The sequence below is a fragment of the Hippocampus comes genome, unplaced genomic scaffold (assembly GCF_001891065.2).
Source record: "Hippocampus comes isolate QL1 unplaced genomic scaffold, H_comes_QL1_v1.1 scaffold159, whole genome shotgun sequence".
In the NCBI taxonomy this organism is placed as follows: Eukaryota; Metazoa; Chordata; class Actinopteri; order Syngnathiformes; family Syngnathidae; genus Hippocampus; species Hippocampus comes.
In genome coordinates this window covers 973,341-989,681 of record NW_017805742.1, presented here as the reverse complement: position 1 = coordinate 989,681, position 16,341 = coordinate 973,341, and the positions used below count along the sequence as shown (strand labels likewise).

The 16,341-nt window shown below is 43.6% G+C and overlaps 3 protein-coding genes and 2 long non-coding RNA genes across 16 annotated transcripts in view; 2 read left to right on the top strand and 3 right to left on the bottom strand.

Moving 5' to 3' along the window:
• Window positions 1-3,346, bottom strand: part of LOC109524112 (uncharacterized) — a 7,394-nt gene extending 4,048 nt beyond the window's left edge. Inside the window, exon 1 of the long non-coding RNA XR_002169909.1 lies at window positions 3,201-3,346. This is a non-coding gene — a long non-coding RNA (uncharacterized LOC109524112). The remainder of the gene's footprint in view (window positions 1-3,200) is intronic.
• Window positions 1-7,845, top strand: part of nfatc4 (nuclear factor of activated T cells 4) — an 8,790-nt gene extending 945 nt beyond the window's left edge. Inside the window, exons 2-14 of one of the 2 annotated variants that reach the window (XM_019883725.1) lie at window positions 1,773-1,781; window positions 2,972-3,144; window positions 3,208-3,714; window positions 4,120-4,277; window positions 4,417-4,579; window positions 5,051-5,151; window positions 5,287-5,388; window positions 5,454-5,641; window positions 5,714-5,854; window positions 5,979-6,034; window positions 6,390-6,516; window positions 6,584-7,288; window positions 7,583-7,845. In XM_019883725.1, the coding sequence (XP_019739284.1) occupies window positions 1,773-1,781; window positions 2,972-3,144; window positions 3,208-3,714; window positions 4,120-4,277; window positions 4,417-4,579; window positions 5,051-5,151; window positions 5,287-5,388; window positions 5,454-5,641; window positions 5,714-5,854; window positions 5,979-6,034; window positions 6,390-6,516; window positions 6,584-7,288; window positions 7,583-7,653 (2,501 nt within the window). In that variant the 3' untranslated portion in view covers window positions 7,654-7,845. The remainder of the gene's footprint in view (window positions 1-1,772; window positions 1,782-2,971; window positions 3,145-3,207; window positions 3,715-4,119; window positions 4,278-4,416; window positions 4,580-5,050; window positions 5,152-5,286; window positions 5,389-5,453; window positions 5,642-5,713; window positions 5,855-5,978; window positions 6,035-6,389; window positions 6,517-6,583; window positions 7,289-7,582) is intronic. The other variant, XM_019883726.1, reaches the window with a different exon arrangement.
• Window positions 7,846-8,417: 572 nt separating this feature from the next.
• Window positions 8,418-13,240, top strand: LOC109524108 (leukotriene B4 receptor 1-like). 3 transcript variants are annotated; one of them, XM_019883727.1, is made up of 5 exons: window positions 8,418-8,550; window positions 10,748-11,315; window positions 11,938-12,138; window positions 12,225-12,268; window positions 12,630-13,240. In XM_019883727.1, the coding sequence occupies exons 1-5, from the start codon at window positions 8,453-8,455 to the stop codon at window positions 12,874-12,876; spliced, it is 1,158 nt and encodes a 385-aa protein (XP_019739286.1). In that variant the 5' UTR covers window positions 8,418-8,452; the 3' UTR covers window positions 12,877-13,240. The 3 variants fall into 3 exon arrangements, with proteins under 3 accessions (XP_019739286.1, XP_019739287.1, XP_019739288.1); XM_019883728.1 differs by lacking the exon at window positions 8,418-8,550 and adding an exon at window positions 9,107-9,227; XM_019883729.1 differs by lacking the exon at window positions 8,418-8,550 and adding an exon at window positions 9,236-9,465.
• A 139-nt stretch (window positions 13,241-13,379) lies between these two features.
• On the bottom strand, window positions 13,380-14,646 carry LOC109524111 (uncharacterized). Its single transcript, XR_002169908.1, has 3 exons — window positions 14,539-14,646; window positions 13,989-14,015; window positions 13,380-13,900 (listed from the first exon to the last, which is right to left on the bottom strand). It is a non-coding gene; the product is annotated as an uncharacterized LOC109524111 (long non-coding RNA).
• Window positions 14,647-14,858: 212 nt separating this feature from the next.
• The window catches only part of svilb (supervillin b), a 29,429-nt gene continuing 27,946 nt past the window's right edge, over window positions 14,859-16,341 (bottom strand). For all 9 annotated transcript variants that reach the window (XM_019883721.1, XM_019883722.1, XM_019883718.1 and 6 more), the window contains one exon: window positions 14,859-15,523. In XM_019883721.1, coding sequence (XP_019739280.1) covers window positions 15,437-15,523 — 87 coding nt within the window. In that variant the 3' untranslated portion in view covers window positions 14,859-15,436. The remainder of the gene's footprint in view (window positions 15,524-16,341) is intronic.

Sequence of the window (16,341 nt, the reverse complement as noted above, 5' to 3'; positions counted from 1 at the left end):
ATATATATATATATACACACACACACACACACACACACACACACACACATATATGCACACACAACACACACACACACTCGCACACACACAACAGACTATGACTGCTTACCTTTACTGACTTCATTTTGAAGTGACATTAAGCAGACCTGAATCAAATGAGGAATGCGTCCAGCGTTGCTGTTTTATCAAAGCTATACAGAAGCAAAGTATCAAAGTATAGTTTTGCACAAATGTTGATATCAATCTAAATAAGAGACATAATAAAAAATAAATAAATGTTTGGCGAAAATTGGTGAAAAAATAAAACAAAAAGTTGAGTAATACTGCAATGTAATTTTGCGAACATTTCACGTGGAGATCTAAAAGAGTCAAAATCAAAACTCAGGAATGTATTGTGAAAACAAATCTCATTTGTAATATTATATGCATTCAATATAGATATTTTTTTTCAATCGCTTATCCTCAATAGTATTTTCTCGGCCAATCCTCCTGGTTGATATACGGGACACCATAACATTTCCTGTTTAGCTGTGTGTGTGTGGCATCATTTTGTTTTAATGTTTTCTCCAGACATTTATAAAATTTGCCTGCTCTTTTGCTGCTCAAAGTTGGATACGTTTCGCCTCGACGCGGTTCTAGCGAGACCTCTGTGAGGTGTACTCACCCACCCAAGCACTTTTAATTCTGGTCATGCTTTCGTGAGAAAGATACTTGTAACAAGTGTAGCTAATCCGCCGCCATGTGTTTGTGTTTTGATGAGGCACAAAATAAAACCTGCAATGCTCGCATAGTTTGAAGGTGTGTGTACCCAGGCTCGCGTGAGGGTATTTTTTCTAAATAGCTATACAAAATTATGGTTTTGTTGTTGTTAGTTTACTCTTTCCCAACATAATAGTATTTGTTATTTTCATTCACCCACCCCATTATTTATTAATCTTCAATGACTCTTAGATTTCATTTTGCACCCAATGTTTGTCAAGTATGGTGACAATGTATTGCGAATCACTTGCCTGCACTGCTGTTCAGTTTTCCACCTGGTAGCATAGGGTGCGGCATAAGAGTGATGATTGAAGGTTTTGCCCCAGGCAGGTGACGCGATAAACTGTTATCTATTGTCTTCGCGATATATCCAGGTATTGTCATATTGCCCAGCTCTACTCGAGATATGAGTTTGATTCATTGTGTGACAATGCTTGTTAAAAGACTTAAATCATCTTTTCGCATCAAAATGAATGGGCATGCCATTAATCTGTTTACTTTAAAGCAGCGGCAAGCATTTAGTGTCTTCAAGATCTTCTCTGCTGGTCCAAACACTTTAGAAGCGCTGGTATAATGTCACATATTTTGCGCTTAAAAAAAACAAAAAAAACTTTTTTTTAACCTGCAGCATTCCAGCAGTGCAGCAGCTTTAATGACTTGGAAATATTTTTATTGCCAGGAAACATTTTTCTTTTTCCCCACCTTAATTGATTTGGAAAAAAAAAAAGAAAAGAAAAAAGAAAGCAAATCAAAAAGACAGAAAGTCATGGTGTGATTAATCACCATTAGCAGAAGACAATTAGCGGTAGTGTCGTGCAAGTGAAATGTACATTTGAACATTTCTAGACCCCCCCCTCCCCCAATTGGTGCTCTGTGTTTGTGTGTGTGTGCGTGTGTGCGTGTAGCGGCTATTGAATAAATGCTTTCCATATGACTATGTGGGATTATGAGAAGGTCTTATTATTTATGGGACATTTATGCTTATCTGATAAACTTAAATTTGACATGGGCAGGCAGTTTGGGTCTTTTTTGAAGTATTTAATGATTTCCATTCAATGGATATACACTTAAGTGAAAGGGTGGAACTAGGAAAGGATTGAGCAACAATTTAGTTTTCACCTCTTGTTCATTTTTTTTGGCAAAGCAGTTGAATTGAAAACGTATGCGAGATGCTCTGTTTACATCGAAACATACATGCTAAGATAAGCAAATTGGGTGCTCTGTGTTTGCCTCAAAATGATCAGAGGTATACTTTCCAAAAATTATATTAAACCAGAGATGTCAGTTGTACAAACATTTTCTAAAATTCCTTCCGAAGGCTAGATGCAGTAGGTGCTAATTTAAGCAACACGCTAGTGCAAACATTTGAAAAGGTTTCAAAGTAAGAAAACATTTTGTTTTGATCTACATTTTTTTTCTTCGTAGAGATAGATACAAGTAGACAGATAACGTGACATTAGTTAACTGTTGGCATGCTAATTGCAGCACAGATCGGTGATCCTTATGGACTAAAATGACCGCGGCTATTTGGTTAACATGCTAATTTCAACACATGAATACAGCGCCAAAAAATGTCCTGTTATTTCAAATTTTGCTGAATATTTCAGCTAATTTGTAAGCGTTATGGACTGGCACACTTTAAATGAAAACATGAAAACATTTACTTTAAACTGAGGGAAGTTAGCCGTTAGTTGATTAGCATGGTAACTTCAGCCCGTTGTCACTGCAGCACAATTACACTGTCTCAAAATGATGCATATCTACCTGTGTTTTGTTTTCTATCATATTCTTTGGCTAATACGTGAACACTCGGTCACGGATGGCTTTAAAATGTACAAAATGCACAATTAAACTGAAAAGGCCATGCTAAAGATGCTAACATTGCGTGAGTTGCTCATATGGCAACAATTAGCTTCCAGCAAACCAAGTCAAATTGATGCATGGCTAATGATGATGGAAGAGGATACACTTGCCACAGAATGATGTTTACAACATTCAATGGACATATAATGAGGCTTTCTCATGTGGGACATTGCTGAATGCAGTCGTTACAGTCTGGTTGAACATGGGGAAAAAATATATACATACCATAACCGTCCCCGCACAAAATGAACACAAAAAGCACTTTAAATTCTTATTTTATCCATAAAAAATGTTCCCTATTTCTATGCAATTTGTACTGAGCTTTCTGATGTCCCTCTTCAATAATCAGTTACAGACGGCCACTGTGCCACCTCTCATGCGGAGGAGCGCTCCCCAGTCAGCATCCCCAGCCCGCCACCTTTGGCCAATCAGCGGGCCGGGATGCATTCCCCGCCTCCACGGAGAGCCCCGGCCAGAGAATTCAGCGGGACTTATGAGAGCCTGCCGGCACGCTCCGTTCAGGTAAGAAAACTTAGCAAAAGTTCAATACATCAAAACGAACAAGTGAAAGACATTACCTGTCAGGTTTCAGAGTCCCGCGTGGTGGAGTGTCCCAGCATCCAGATCACCACCATCTCGCCTGAAGATGAGCCAGCACCCGCTCTTTCCTGGGACCTAGACAGCGGCAGTCGATGGGACCCCGAGCGCCTCTATCTTCCTCTGCTGGACCCCTTCGCCTACCGAGAAAGGTGCCCCGGCTCGCTCAGCCCCAGCCCTGCCTCCAGCCCCTCGTCCCGCGGCTGGCTGAGTCCGGCCTCCAGTTGCGACTCCCTGCTGGTAGAAGAAGAGGAGCTCAGTGAGGCCACGCTCCATTTCGAGCTCTCGCCGTCCTCCCGGCCGACTTCGCCGGGCAGAAAGAAGCGGAGGAACTCGCCCCTCGCGTCCCCTTGCTCGTCTCGTAGGGGGAGTTACTCCGAGGAGCTGCAGAGGGGCGTCCTAGAGGGGGGAGACTACAGTCTTCTGTCACAAGCTTCGCCTGGCAGCTGTGAGCTCAGTGTTCCACAGAAAACGAGGAAGACATCTATGGAGCAGGTACTACTGGCCACACGATTAAATAAATGGAGATATTCTTACCCTAACCCCAGTTCAACCCAAACTATGCCAGTCATGAACCCTAAACTTTACCCCTACTAGAAATCAAAATCCTTGGCCTACCCCAGCCCGAAACACTGATTTTAAAAGCCTAACCCCTGTCACGAACCCAATCACAACCCAAAACCTTTAACCGATTTAACTCCTAATTCTCCAAATACCAACCCAAACACTGAACTGAACTCAACCCTTAAACCATCTGACTCCTTTAATAAACCTCAAGGCATCTTTCTCACCTGAAACTTAAATCTGGGGGGCACACCGTCTGTGTTTTTGAACAATAATCCCAAATGCCTTTTGATTCCGCCAAGGAGACTCCTCATTACAACTTCTTATTCCCCACAGTTGTCTCCAAGGGATCAGGAACAGGCCCCTGGGCAACAGCAGACAGAGAGCCTGCAGACTAGGAGAGAGCCCCCCTCAATGAGTATGGACTATCTCTCGGTTCCCCCTGCCTTGGCCTGGGGCCGGACCCGAGCTAATGCCCACAGTCCTCTCTTCAGGTAGGCAGTCGTCAAGGGAAAACCCTTCACCTGGGGGCCATATTTCACTGAAACCACAGTTTAAGATGAAGCCGCCTTAAGGGGTGTAAGAATCTGAGATCTGAGGCGACTTTACATGTGTACCCTTAAATGCATGCAGGTCCAATGCCCTGCCACCACTTGACTGGCCCCTACCGTCCCAATTTGACCAGTACGAACTGCGCATCGAGGTACAACCCCGGCCACACCACCGAGCCCACTATGAGACCGAGGGGAGCAGAGGAGCTGTCAAGGCCACTCCGACCGGACATCCGGTTGTCAAGGTGACATTATGAGGGGCGCCTTAAGGAGGGCAAAGTGGAAATGATAATAAGGGTTGATGACTGAAAGGGCCTATTGTGGATTGAAACAGTGTTGTAAACTTTGACTTTGTCTCCCTCTAGAGTAGAGGTGACCAACTTTTTTGAGACTGAGTGGAACTGTACTTCTTGGGTACTGATAAATACAGATAAATACAAAGGGGTTCCGGTTTGATACACACTTCTGAAATAAAACAATTGGTCAAACTAACTTTAATCATGTTATTAACCCACCCACACCCATTGACATTATAAAAATGGGGCTCAAAGTACGGTCATTTTTCTTTCAGGGCTTTGCCCCTGGACACCATGCACCAATACAGACACCCCCAAAAGATTTTTTTACAATTGGGACAGTTTTCAGCACATAATATGTGAATCATCAGCTCATCTCATCTTAGTTTTGGCCTAATTTCTCACCTTGTCTCTCTGCAGTTGTTCGGATACAATGAGAGGAAACCACTTTCTCTCCAGGTTTTCGTGGGAACCGCAGACGATCGCTCCATCAGGCCACACCCCTTTTATCAGATACACAGGTACTACGAAGCCGTCCGAAATGATCTGATCTCCTAAGTCTTCTGATTTGTAGATCACCAAAAACTAAATAGAGATGTCCAGAACAGGAATGGGCATTGGTTAATTCCCTCAAAGGTTTTTTTTCCTTCTTTCAGGGTGACAGGAAAAATGGTGGGCACAACCAGTCATGAGAATATCCTGGCGGGAACAAAAGTACTGGACATCCCCCTCAACCCTGAGAACCACATGACTGCACTGTAAGTAGACCGAGATTCTGTTTGAAAGATGATGTGGCTGACAGTCACGTCATTAAACTCTGCAGCATCGACTGCGCCGGGATTCTCAAGCTGAGGAACTCGGACATTGAATTGAGGAAGGGCGAAACAGATGTCGGAAGGAAGAACACACGTGTCCGCTTGGTCTTCCGCACCCACCTCCCTCTGGCACCCCCTGCTGTCCCACCTGGTCGGGTCCTGGCCCTGCAGGTGGCCTCACTGCCCATCGAATGCTGTGAGTGGTCGCTCCCAGGTGACTGCCAGAGGTGAAACACATAAGCCTGATTTTGTATCGTGTCCGCCGCAGCCCAGCGGTCAGCACAGGAGCTGCCTGTCATCGAGTCAGTCAGCTTCACTTCCTGTTCAGTAGAGGGCGGCGAGGAGCTCCTGTTGAGCGGCACCAACTTCATGGCTCTCTCTAGAGTTGTTTTCATGGAGAGAAGCACGGGTGAGCAGTCATTGTTTCCATTGTTGTTTTTAGTATTCCACTGAATGATGGAAAGTTTTCCATCTGTTCGACTGACAATTATTTTGGTAAGATTTTGTTCCTGTTCTGTCTTCCAAAATATCAGATGGTAAACTTCAGTGGGAAGAGGAAGCCCACGTGGACCGTGACAACAGCAACGAGGTAGATCTTGTGGAGGTTACACTTCATTCACCTCATCTGTATGTTAAACTGTGGGTAGAGACCAAAAGAACAAAATTATGGATGCAGGCATAAATAAGTTTACTCTGCAGGGTGTCGGCCTCTCCTTTTGGGTGAAAAGTTCACTCACCCAAGAGAGGCTCAGAGTAGAGCCACTGTCTTTTTGTCAGCCTAGGAAAGCCATTGCAATTCCCCCGATAGAGCTGGATGAAGTGGTTTGGGAGAGGTAGTCTGAGCTTCTATGCTGAGGCGGCCGCCTCTGTGACCAACCTTTGATAAGTGGAAGGTTGGATGAATTCTCATTTTACTTGTTTCAACATGTTGCTTCTTCCTTTAGTGTTTGCTTCGCATGAGGGTGCCGCCCTACTGCGACCTGTCCATCACTCGTCCGGTGTCAGTCAGTCTTTACGTCTCCAACGGCAAGAGGAAAAGGAGCAGCACTCATTGCTTTAAATATGTCCCCAGTTAGTATCAACGTCATAAAATGTTATGATAGTACAGGTGCATCAATTATCGTTGTTTTTCCTGCAGTCATGTTCAAGGAAGAGGACCCACTCCTGTCCCTTCCTCAAGCGCTGCCTCTGGATGCAGGGGTGGTGTGTTCTTCGGTTGGGGGTCAGTCCAGAATGAACGTGAGGTGCAACGCCGCGGCCGAAGAGCAGACAGGCCTGGGGTTTAACCTGTCCCCCTACCCATCCACCTACTCGCCTCCATGTACTAGCCTGGTTTACCAGGAGGAATACGGCGCCGACACTGCGACAGAGGAGCCTGGTGGGATTGGCCCCAACATGTCTGAACCTCATCCCAGTTTTGAGAACCTGGAGCTGGGTTTCACTGAGCTCCTCCCGCCATTGTACCTCCGCAGTCAACAGCCACCGTCCCCTTCCCCCTGGCTAGACTCGCCTTACCTATCGTCCTCACCCTCTCCCTCCCACTCTTCCTCTCTTAGCCCTTTCCCGGCCGGCAGCCCAATCTCCTCATCCCCTCTGCCTCCTGTTCCCACCCCACCATACCCGCAGTACTCCGCTTACTCTCAGGAGATGTGTCCCTCGCCTCCAACCAACCAGAGCGCCTACCAGGACCTGTGTTCAGTGCCTTACTCCCATTATGACAGCTGGGACCACTCAGGAAGGGCTCTGGGGATGGGTCACAGGGACGAGAAAGATGCCAAGATTCAGGAGGGTGCTCTGGAGTTCACCAGCTCCGCCACCATGCATCCCATCACATTTGAGGAAGGTAATTGAGAGGTTTTTAAACTAAATAGACTGAGAGACACTCAATTATTCATGCTAGCTAAATATATTTGATTTTAGTGACAGTAGCCCATTTCACATAGTTTTTACAAAATTGATGCACCAGAGAGAGTAACAGTCAAACAGTCATTTACCCAGACAAAATAATCTTTGTTCTCAAATTCAATCTCAGACTGAGTTTTAGTCTGGCCCACTCGTCCTTTGTAAGACATTTTACGAACCACAACATGACATCAATTCACGACCACTTTTTTTTGTTGTCATTCTTGATCTACAGTGTCGGAGTACATTGGGCAGGACTTGCAGTCTTACCAGGACGCCTTACAAACGGACGAGGAGCCACACTGATGAGGTCGTCGTTCAGCATCATTCCTTTCACTACGCACTCGCTATATACCACGACATCCTGCTCCACTTCAACCTGTTCCATTGCCAGGAATATATTTCTTATGTGAATATACAGATATACATATGGACACACACAGACACGCACATAAAGGGAAAGCAATGTTTTTGGCAAATAAATTATCTAAGAAACAACGTGGAGTTTATGTTTTGATTCAAAATTACAGTATTGTGGCTACCTTAGGGAAAAGCTAAATTCCAGGCTTGTTCCAACAGGTGAATGTGTGCATAATGTGCTCACTATTATGTAATACTTTGTGAGTGTGTGTGTGTGTGTGTGGGGGGGGGGGGGCATGTGCAACAGGAAGCAAAGTGAGCACATTTGTTCCCTTCAGGCAGTAAAATTTCAATGTGTCACACTAGTGTACATCACGCACGTATACAGTAGATGTCAAAAGTGAGCACATTTGTTCCCTTCAGGCAGTAAAATGTCAATGTGTCACACTAGTGTACATAACACACGTATACAGTAGATGTCATCAGAAATATGATCCCCTTTAAAAAAAAAAAATGAATCATCCACTTAATACTAATGGAAGTAGCAAATGACTGTCTTTTTGAATGGCGTGTCCTCAAAATGAACAAACTTTACCTACTTCCTGTTGGGCTCATCTAGGCCAATTCCCAAGTGGGGGTGTGTCACAGCCCTGGAATTCAACCAAGTGGCTGCTTCAAACCAAAATGTCTGGCTTCCTGTTTAATTTCGAGCCTGGTTTCTTGAGACTTTTTCATACAGTCTTTCATGATAGACACACATTTTCATCATATTCCAACCAAAACTGAGGGAGTTTTGTGGGGTGATTTTATTTTGCGTTACCGTCGTGGAAGACGCACCAACGTGTAAGTACATTGCCGTCGTACGGCTGGAACTTTGCTGTAAATGGAGGACCTCCTGTTTAGTGTGTTTATGTATCACTTGAACATAGATATTTGGAGTTGTACAGTGTATTTAGAGAACTTTGACACAATCTTGGGGCATTTTAGGGCGTTTAAGGATGAGCACAAAAACACAAATAGAAGAATTTTGCAGCGAACAACGGAAGACAGATTAAAAACAATGCAAATAGCTGAATTCATGTTTTTCATTTAATTGTTTGATCTTTATTGTCTAAAAGTGTTTTCATACAAATATCGTCATTATGGCTGTACGATTGCGTTTCTCTTGGTGAGTGATGGAATACGGCGCCTTCGAATTTACAAATTTGGATTACGTCACCACCGCAAAAGTTGAACGCTTATAAATTGTACTTTCAACATCACTATATATATAAGGGCCTCAGTCATACAATGGCTTGATTCACTGAACGAGAACAACACTTCCATGAGTAAAAAGTAAAATTTTCATAGGAAAAGGGAAGTGCACACACCTGTGTGCATGTCACAGCATGTATGTGCGCGCAAGTGTAGGGTGTGATTCACGTTAGGATGGAGCGCCGTGACACGGTAAGTCACTCAAGGCAACAGACGGAGCAGGACAAGTGGAATATTTTCATTTGGACAATTTGCATCCTTGAAAGGTCAGTGATTCTCAACATATGCCTCGTTCGGATCTCTTTCAACGGTGCCGGCTTCTCTGACTAGCTTTTCATTTCTGTTTACCTAACCATAAATGACGGCCCATTTTGGGGGCATTGGTATTGATAAAGGAGAGGTTGCTGATTATAAGTACTTTTTCTGAAAAAAAGACGAGCTATTATCTCACACCTTCTTAAAAAGGAAAGCTTGAAGCTGTTATACATGATCAGATAAAACCAGGTGAGCAGACACGTATTACAAAGGCCATTTTTACTTAGATTTGTTGCAATAAGTAAATTATGCTAGTTATCAATTATTTATTAGAATCTATAATAGTTTTTTATTGAAAAAAATTATACGCATTTTCACTTTGTCGTGTTGTCGAATTTTGGTTTTGATCTTCACATGACTGTTTTTAGACTTTGTGTGGTGATTTCCAAAAACTCTCTTAATCTATTGTGACCCCAAATTTACTGTTTGCATTTTAAAGCCTCACTGGAGGTGAAATGCAGTCAAAGTAGCAACAGGCGCTTTAAGTGAAATTTTCGGGGCTGCGTGTTTTAGCATGCAGAGTGAAAGCGGTTGGCTTCAGATCCTTGCGTGAATATTTGTGAGACGACGTCAGGTTGGTGGTTTATGTAAAATAAGAGACAAAATCTCTAATCACGCTAGTTATGATAAAACTAGAATAGCGCTTGGTAAAGCACAGCTCTCCGGGTCAAGACAACTTAAAAACCAAGGGAAGAAACTGTATTTAAATTAATAAAATAAAGTGAAGGACCACATTAGTAATTACATGAAAACACTGTCAAAACGATGCCTAAAACCTGCTTGGAACAACACATCCCCCCCCCCCCCCCAAAAAAAAATCCAGAACAAAGTTGTGACGCAGCCAAGAATCAAGTGAAAACTATGCAAAGAACCAAAGGAAAAAAAACTGACACAGCCAAGAACCTCAAAGAGAACCACTTTATTGGTGAGTACCAATTAAAAACCAAGTCAATGACAGGCAAAAAACAAAACAAAACAAAAAAAACCAAACAATCACAAATCAAGTCAAAAATTGAGATGCTCAAAACCAAGTTAACAGCAGGTGGAACCAATATGTTCCAGCTCTGTCAAAAACAATTTTAAACACACACAAAAAAAGTCAAAAATCAAGTTAAAAAAAAAGTCACCAATCAAAAAAAATATTTAAAATCAGCCTTGAACCATGTCAACAACCATTTTAAGAACCAAGTCAAAAACCACAACAAAAGCGACATGAAACGAGCAGAGTGAAGAAGCAGTCCCAAAAACGGACAAAAACAATCTAAAATAAACAAAACACAGTAATTAACAAAAATCAACTCAGGAGCCTGCATATCAAAAAAGTCAAGAACAAAGTTGAAAAGAGAATCACAAACAACAATACAAATGTCAAGAACCAAGACAGGAACTAGTCAAGAACCTCCTTGCTGTGAAATTGGTTTTCGTTCACAAAAATAAGGCCATCCCTATGCTCTTTCTCCTCTCCGTCCAGCATGAACAATCTGAGCGATGTCATCGTGCGCAACAACAACCCCGAAGACGACAGCGTGGTGAGCAATGACTACACCACCACGGTGGGTGCCCTCATCTTGAGTCTGGTCTTCCTGCTGGGCGTACCCGGCAACCTCTTCATCGTGTGGAGCATCCTCGCTCGCGCCCGCCGCCACTCTGTCACCACGCTGCTCATCCTCAACCTGGCGTGCGCCGACGGCTTCCTCATGGCCCTCACCATCTTCTTCATAGTCTACCTGGCCAAGCAGACGTGGGTTTTCGGGACGGCCATGTGCAAGGGCCTCTTCTACCTCTGCAATGTCAACATGTACGCCTCCATCTTCCTCATCACGCTGATGAGCGTGCACCGGCTGGTGGTGGTAGTGCTGCCACGCAAGACGGCGGCCAGGCTCAGCAGGAAGCTGGTGCGCCGCGTCATTCTGGGCATGTGGCTGTTGGTGGCCGTCACCGCGTTGCCCTCGCTGGTGTTCCGGGATGTACGGGAAGACAAAGACGACCGGAACAAGACACGACACGTGTGCGTGCCCAACCACACGCTGCCTCGTTACGTAAGCACCCGTAGCCAAAGTTGAAAATGGTCAATGTTATTTTGTAAACATTAAAAAGTGTGACTTTTCCGACGGGCAGAACAGATAAGATTTTATCTTCAATTTTTAATATGGAAGGCAATTTTATCTTCAATGAACATCCATCCATCGTCCGTTCCGCTTTAGTCTCACAAGGGTGGCAGGGGGGTGCTGGAGCCTATCCCAGCCGTCTTCGGGCAGTAGGTGTGGGGCGGGGGGGGCCCTGAACCGGTTGCCAGCCCATCGCAGGGCACACAGAGACAAACAACCATGCGTGCTCACACTCACACCTAGGGACAATTTAGAGTGTTCAATCAGCCTGCCATGCATGTTTTTGGAATGTGGGAGGAAACCGGAGTACCCGGAGAAAACCCACGCAGGCCTGCAGAGAACATGCAAACTCCACACAGGGAGGCCGGAGCTTTTTCAAAAAATTTGACACACTAATCCGGTGACGCAGGCCAATTTGGTTTTCTTAGAATATGCGGCGGGCCAATGATAAACGTACAGTGGCCGTACTTTTGTGATGTGTACGAAAACCAATCCCAGTCAAACATACGATCAGATCTATGGCATTAAAAAAAATGAACATCACTGTGTGCAGGTGAGGTTCCAGTACTCCTTAGAGACAGTGGCGGGCTTCGTCCTGCCTTACGCCATCATCATCACTTGCTACGTGCTTATTCTAAAGCGCCTAAGAGAGACCAAGTTCCGCCGGAAGGTCCGCAGTGAAAATCTTATCCTGGCCATTGTGGTGATGTTCTGTCTCTTCTGGTTGCCGTACCACGTCATCAACATGATACAGGTTTGCCTGATAGCTTTTACGTCATGATCCTCAAAGCTTAATGGTCCATTCTTTTCAACAAACACTGTGTTTTGGTCTGGTCCAAGGTGGCGGCTGAATGGTACTCGGAGGGCTCACGCAGACGAGAAATGTGAGTTGAAACAAACCAAAAAAATTTGACTGCATGAAACCGTAAAGCAAATCGCTTCTGTTGGTTTGGGTGAAGAAATCGAAAGCATGATTTTTGCGAACGTCAGTTTTCCACAAACATACCTGACATGTTTCATAAACCATTTTCTCAATTTGTCTTGGACAAAGTTGTCTCGGCTAACCTGACCCTCAAAACAAAAAAATAAATAAATAAAATCAACAAACCTAATTTGAACCTTGAATACAATTTGCAGTCTTCAACATCTCAGATTAAGACACTCCTTTCCTGAACATGTTAGCTTCCGACCAAGTATGCTGCTTACCTTTGACCTCCTGACCCAAGCTGCTGCGTCTCCCCGTAGTCTGGAGCACATCTACCAGACGAGTCGTGCCGTGACGTCGGCCCTGGCCTTCATCAGCAGCTGCGCCAACCCAGTCCTGTACACCTTCGCTGGCAAATCGTACATCAGGAAGAACGGCTTAGGCTTCATGGCGCGTCTCTTCGAGGGGACGTCACTGGACCAGACAGGGACCAAGCGGAACAAGGACGTGACGCTCAGCAACGTGGACTCCGGCGCAGCCTCGTCGTCGGCACAAAATGGACAATGACGAGCGCTGAAGGAACTGACGTGCTTGAACGGAGAGCACACAAATAAAAACGCATGTGGGACATGCAGACTTTTGTAACGATAACCAAACTGACCATTTTGTTCAGTCATTTACAACTTGTCACGTGAGAGCCAGGGGCGTACCGAGGGAAGTTACCCAATTTCACTTAATTGGTTGAATTACTCCAGTTAATGTACACAATTAGAAATACAGAATATAAATTTGTTCCAGTTTATAGAATTGTAGATATTTGGTTCAAGTTAACCAAAATGCTGTTTGATGAAATGCACCTAATTCTATTTGTAATGGACGTTGTGACATGATGCCCGACACTGGAAGCAGAAATGTTTTGTTTGTAACAGCCGTTTTAGAGTTTGAACACTTCTCTCAGGTAGTGTACCTAATGACATGATAAATGTGCTTTTCAAGTAACCATTTTTCGACAGTTAGCCTGACTGGAAGAGTCATGTGCAACAGTTCACAAATCAAACTACACACATTTCAACAAAATCATTTTATTAGACAAGTTTGAGGCGTGTACACAAAACTCCAGTCAGATTGGACAAGACTATGCATGATTGAGGGGAAACATTGGGATGAGGAATGCCACATTCACCCTAAACTTACCACCTGTCAAAAAGAAATTGCCACTAACACATTTCATATTAATGTTTTAGTACACGAGATGAACAGTGAAAAGTGGGGAGGTTACAAAATTGAAGTTCTAATCTCAAGAAAGTCAATTTAGACTTTTTAAAACCCCTTCACCCCAAAACATGCAAGAGTCCATAATTTATGAGCGCCTTATTTCAAAATTTAGATTCTCTATAAGCCCTACTCCCCCCGCATCGTTTCAGTGTATAGCATCTACTGCCACACAATTACACTTGTATGGTATGTATTTGTAAAACTCTCTTGAGGTGTTGACTAAATATCATCGCTGTAGGTGGCACTTAAACTTTCAAAATGTATTTAAACTCTACTCAACGTTCTGGAGCAGCAGAATACATCTCGGGAACATCACCTAAAAAGAAACAAAAAAAAACCTGCATGTAAAAGCTGTAATGTTGATCCATACGTTAATAGTGTGCAAAGGGCAGTTCAAGACCCACCTTGGTATCAAGGTCACTGCAGAGAACCTAAAAATAAAGAATGGATTTTTCTTTGCATTAGAAACCGTTCAACCAATCATTTAAAAACAAGTACCACACCTCTCCACGTGGTGTGGGGTCAAACACGTCAGTGCAGTGAAGAATAATCATCAGACTCAGCTGAAACACGGACTCACATGCAACTCATCATTTTAGGCTTGACCCACGGGGTTAAAAGACGACATTTTGTTTGACGAGGACCCAAACGAGCGCTAGAGCAGGTGGCGCCTTACAAAAATTGCGCTGGATAAAATGAGCGGCACTGTACCCCACGCTCAAAGACTTCACTAAGGAGCCGTTCCATAACTCGAAACGTACAGTCTAAAGTTGAAATGCATCACTTGAGCTCAAGCTGCCATCTTGTTAGGAGTGGCACAAGAACCACGAGGTGAGCTGCCAAGGCAGGAAGCTCGCCAACAATTCAACACGGAAATAACTCAATAAACGCACCACAAGTTAACAACGAACAATAAAAGGCTAGTTGAAGAAAGAGAGTAAAACTTGGACATACCGTGTGAAAAGTGTTGACAATTCGGCCAACCCAACAGTTGTCCTCAACTGCGGCCAAACAAGGAGGAGAGGGACCGGTGGGCCAGTGACGGCTCATTTTATGTGGTTATCAGCGTCATGTGACTCCTGCTGCCGCCCACACGGGGGGGGGGGGGGCGGCGAAAATAACTTCCTGGGTTGGAGTGGCGTACTTCCGTCGGGTGTAATTAAGTTTCTTACTACTACTATTATTATTATTATTAATAATAATAATAATAAAAATAATGGTGCAATAAAATGCTATTATTTTTATTTCATGGAACTGACAGCTTTTTTGGGGGGACAGACAATATTACAAAGAATGCATCCTCAATCAAAGAGGGGTTAAAAGTGTAATCAATATAGTGTACCCCTGTACAGTAGTATACTCGTGGCCCAGCATCCACAGATTCACATATTTACAGATTGTTTTTTCAAATTCTATTCACTCTATTGTCATTTATTTATTCATTCATTCATTCCATGGAAACAACATACTTTTGTTCAAAAAAAAAAAAATCTCAATCAGTTAAAGTGGGCTCAAAAGTGCTTTCATTTATGAAGTAGGACACACAAAATGACTCCATTTTGGATTTTCTATGCTTTATGCCACCGTCTTTATATAAACTGTACACAAGAAAATTAAGCAAAGGCACTATACATGATTTTAAATCAAACATTTACATTGTAACGATGATGCCAAATCTGCACACTTGCGTAACGTGGTGTCAGCTCCACAAAAACCAACACATTTGGTGTTGCGATTTTCCGACACAAAACAGGAAGTGCCTTTCAAGTCTTCATGCCGTTTCCCTGTAAATTTCCATCTTTCTCTTTCCCCCTTTTTGTGCTTTTCTTGTTCCATCTTTAATGAAACCTGCTTAAAACAGTCCTTTGGCCTTCTTCAAATTGACCTGTTTCCACCCTGGCAGACGTTCATATTTGTCCCTCTTCATCTCCAGAGCCTCCTGCAAAGTACACACGCACGCGCCAGTTAATAAAAGTGCATAGCAAAGTGAAAATCAAAACAGCAACTGTAACGCACAATTAAAACAATCAATCGGTAATCATAAATCCATTTAACAGCACCCCTGTCAAATAAAAACCATCCAACCAATCCTTTGTTTTTCAGTAGTGCTTGTCCTCATTCGGGTTATGAGTAAACTATCCCGGCCGACTTTGGGCAAGAGGCAGGCTACACGCTGGACTGGTCTCCAGCCAATCGGCAAGGGTATAAAAGACAAACAAGCATTAATGCTCATATTGACACCCACGGACACTTTGGTGAAGGGAATATGTGTGTTTGCGAAAGGTGGGATGGATGAATTACATCGAGAAAACGCACACAAGGACAGAGGGTAAAGCACACAGGATGGCCAGAGCCAAAATTGAAACTCCGAACCTCAGATCTGAGGCAAACATTCCATTGTGCTGTCAGGTAACAACCAATCAGCTATCCTGTTTTTTGAGTTAGGTCATGTGCCGTGACTGGTCTTAGCTGAACTCTGATGTCATTTTCAGTCGACAGCAAGTGATAAAATGGCCGCCCATGTGAGATGGATAAAAACGAGTGGATTTTGCTGCTGAATTTGCATTTCACAAACTCAATATGAATTAGAATAACGTGTTTAGACTAGAGGGGCACCATACAACATATTATAATAAAAATGTGAGCTTCATTTTACCTTTCAAGACATTAGTAATATGCACACAGTGATTGTGACTGTCATGACATTTCTTTGGTGTTGCTATTTTTAGAATGGCTGAATCATTTTTAACACTTAGG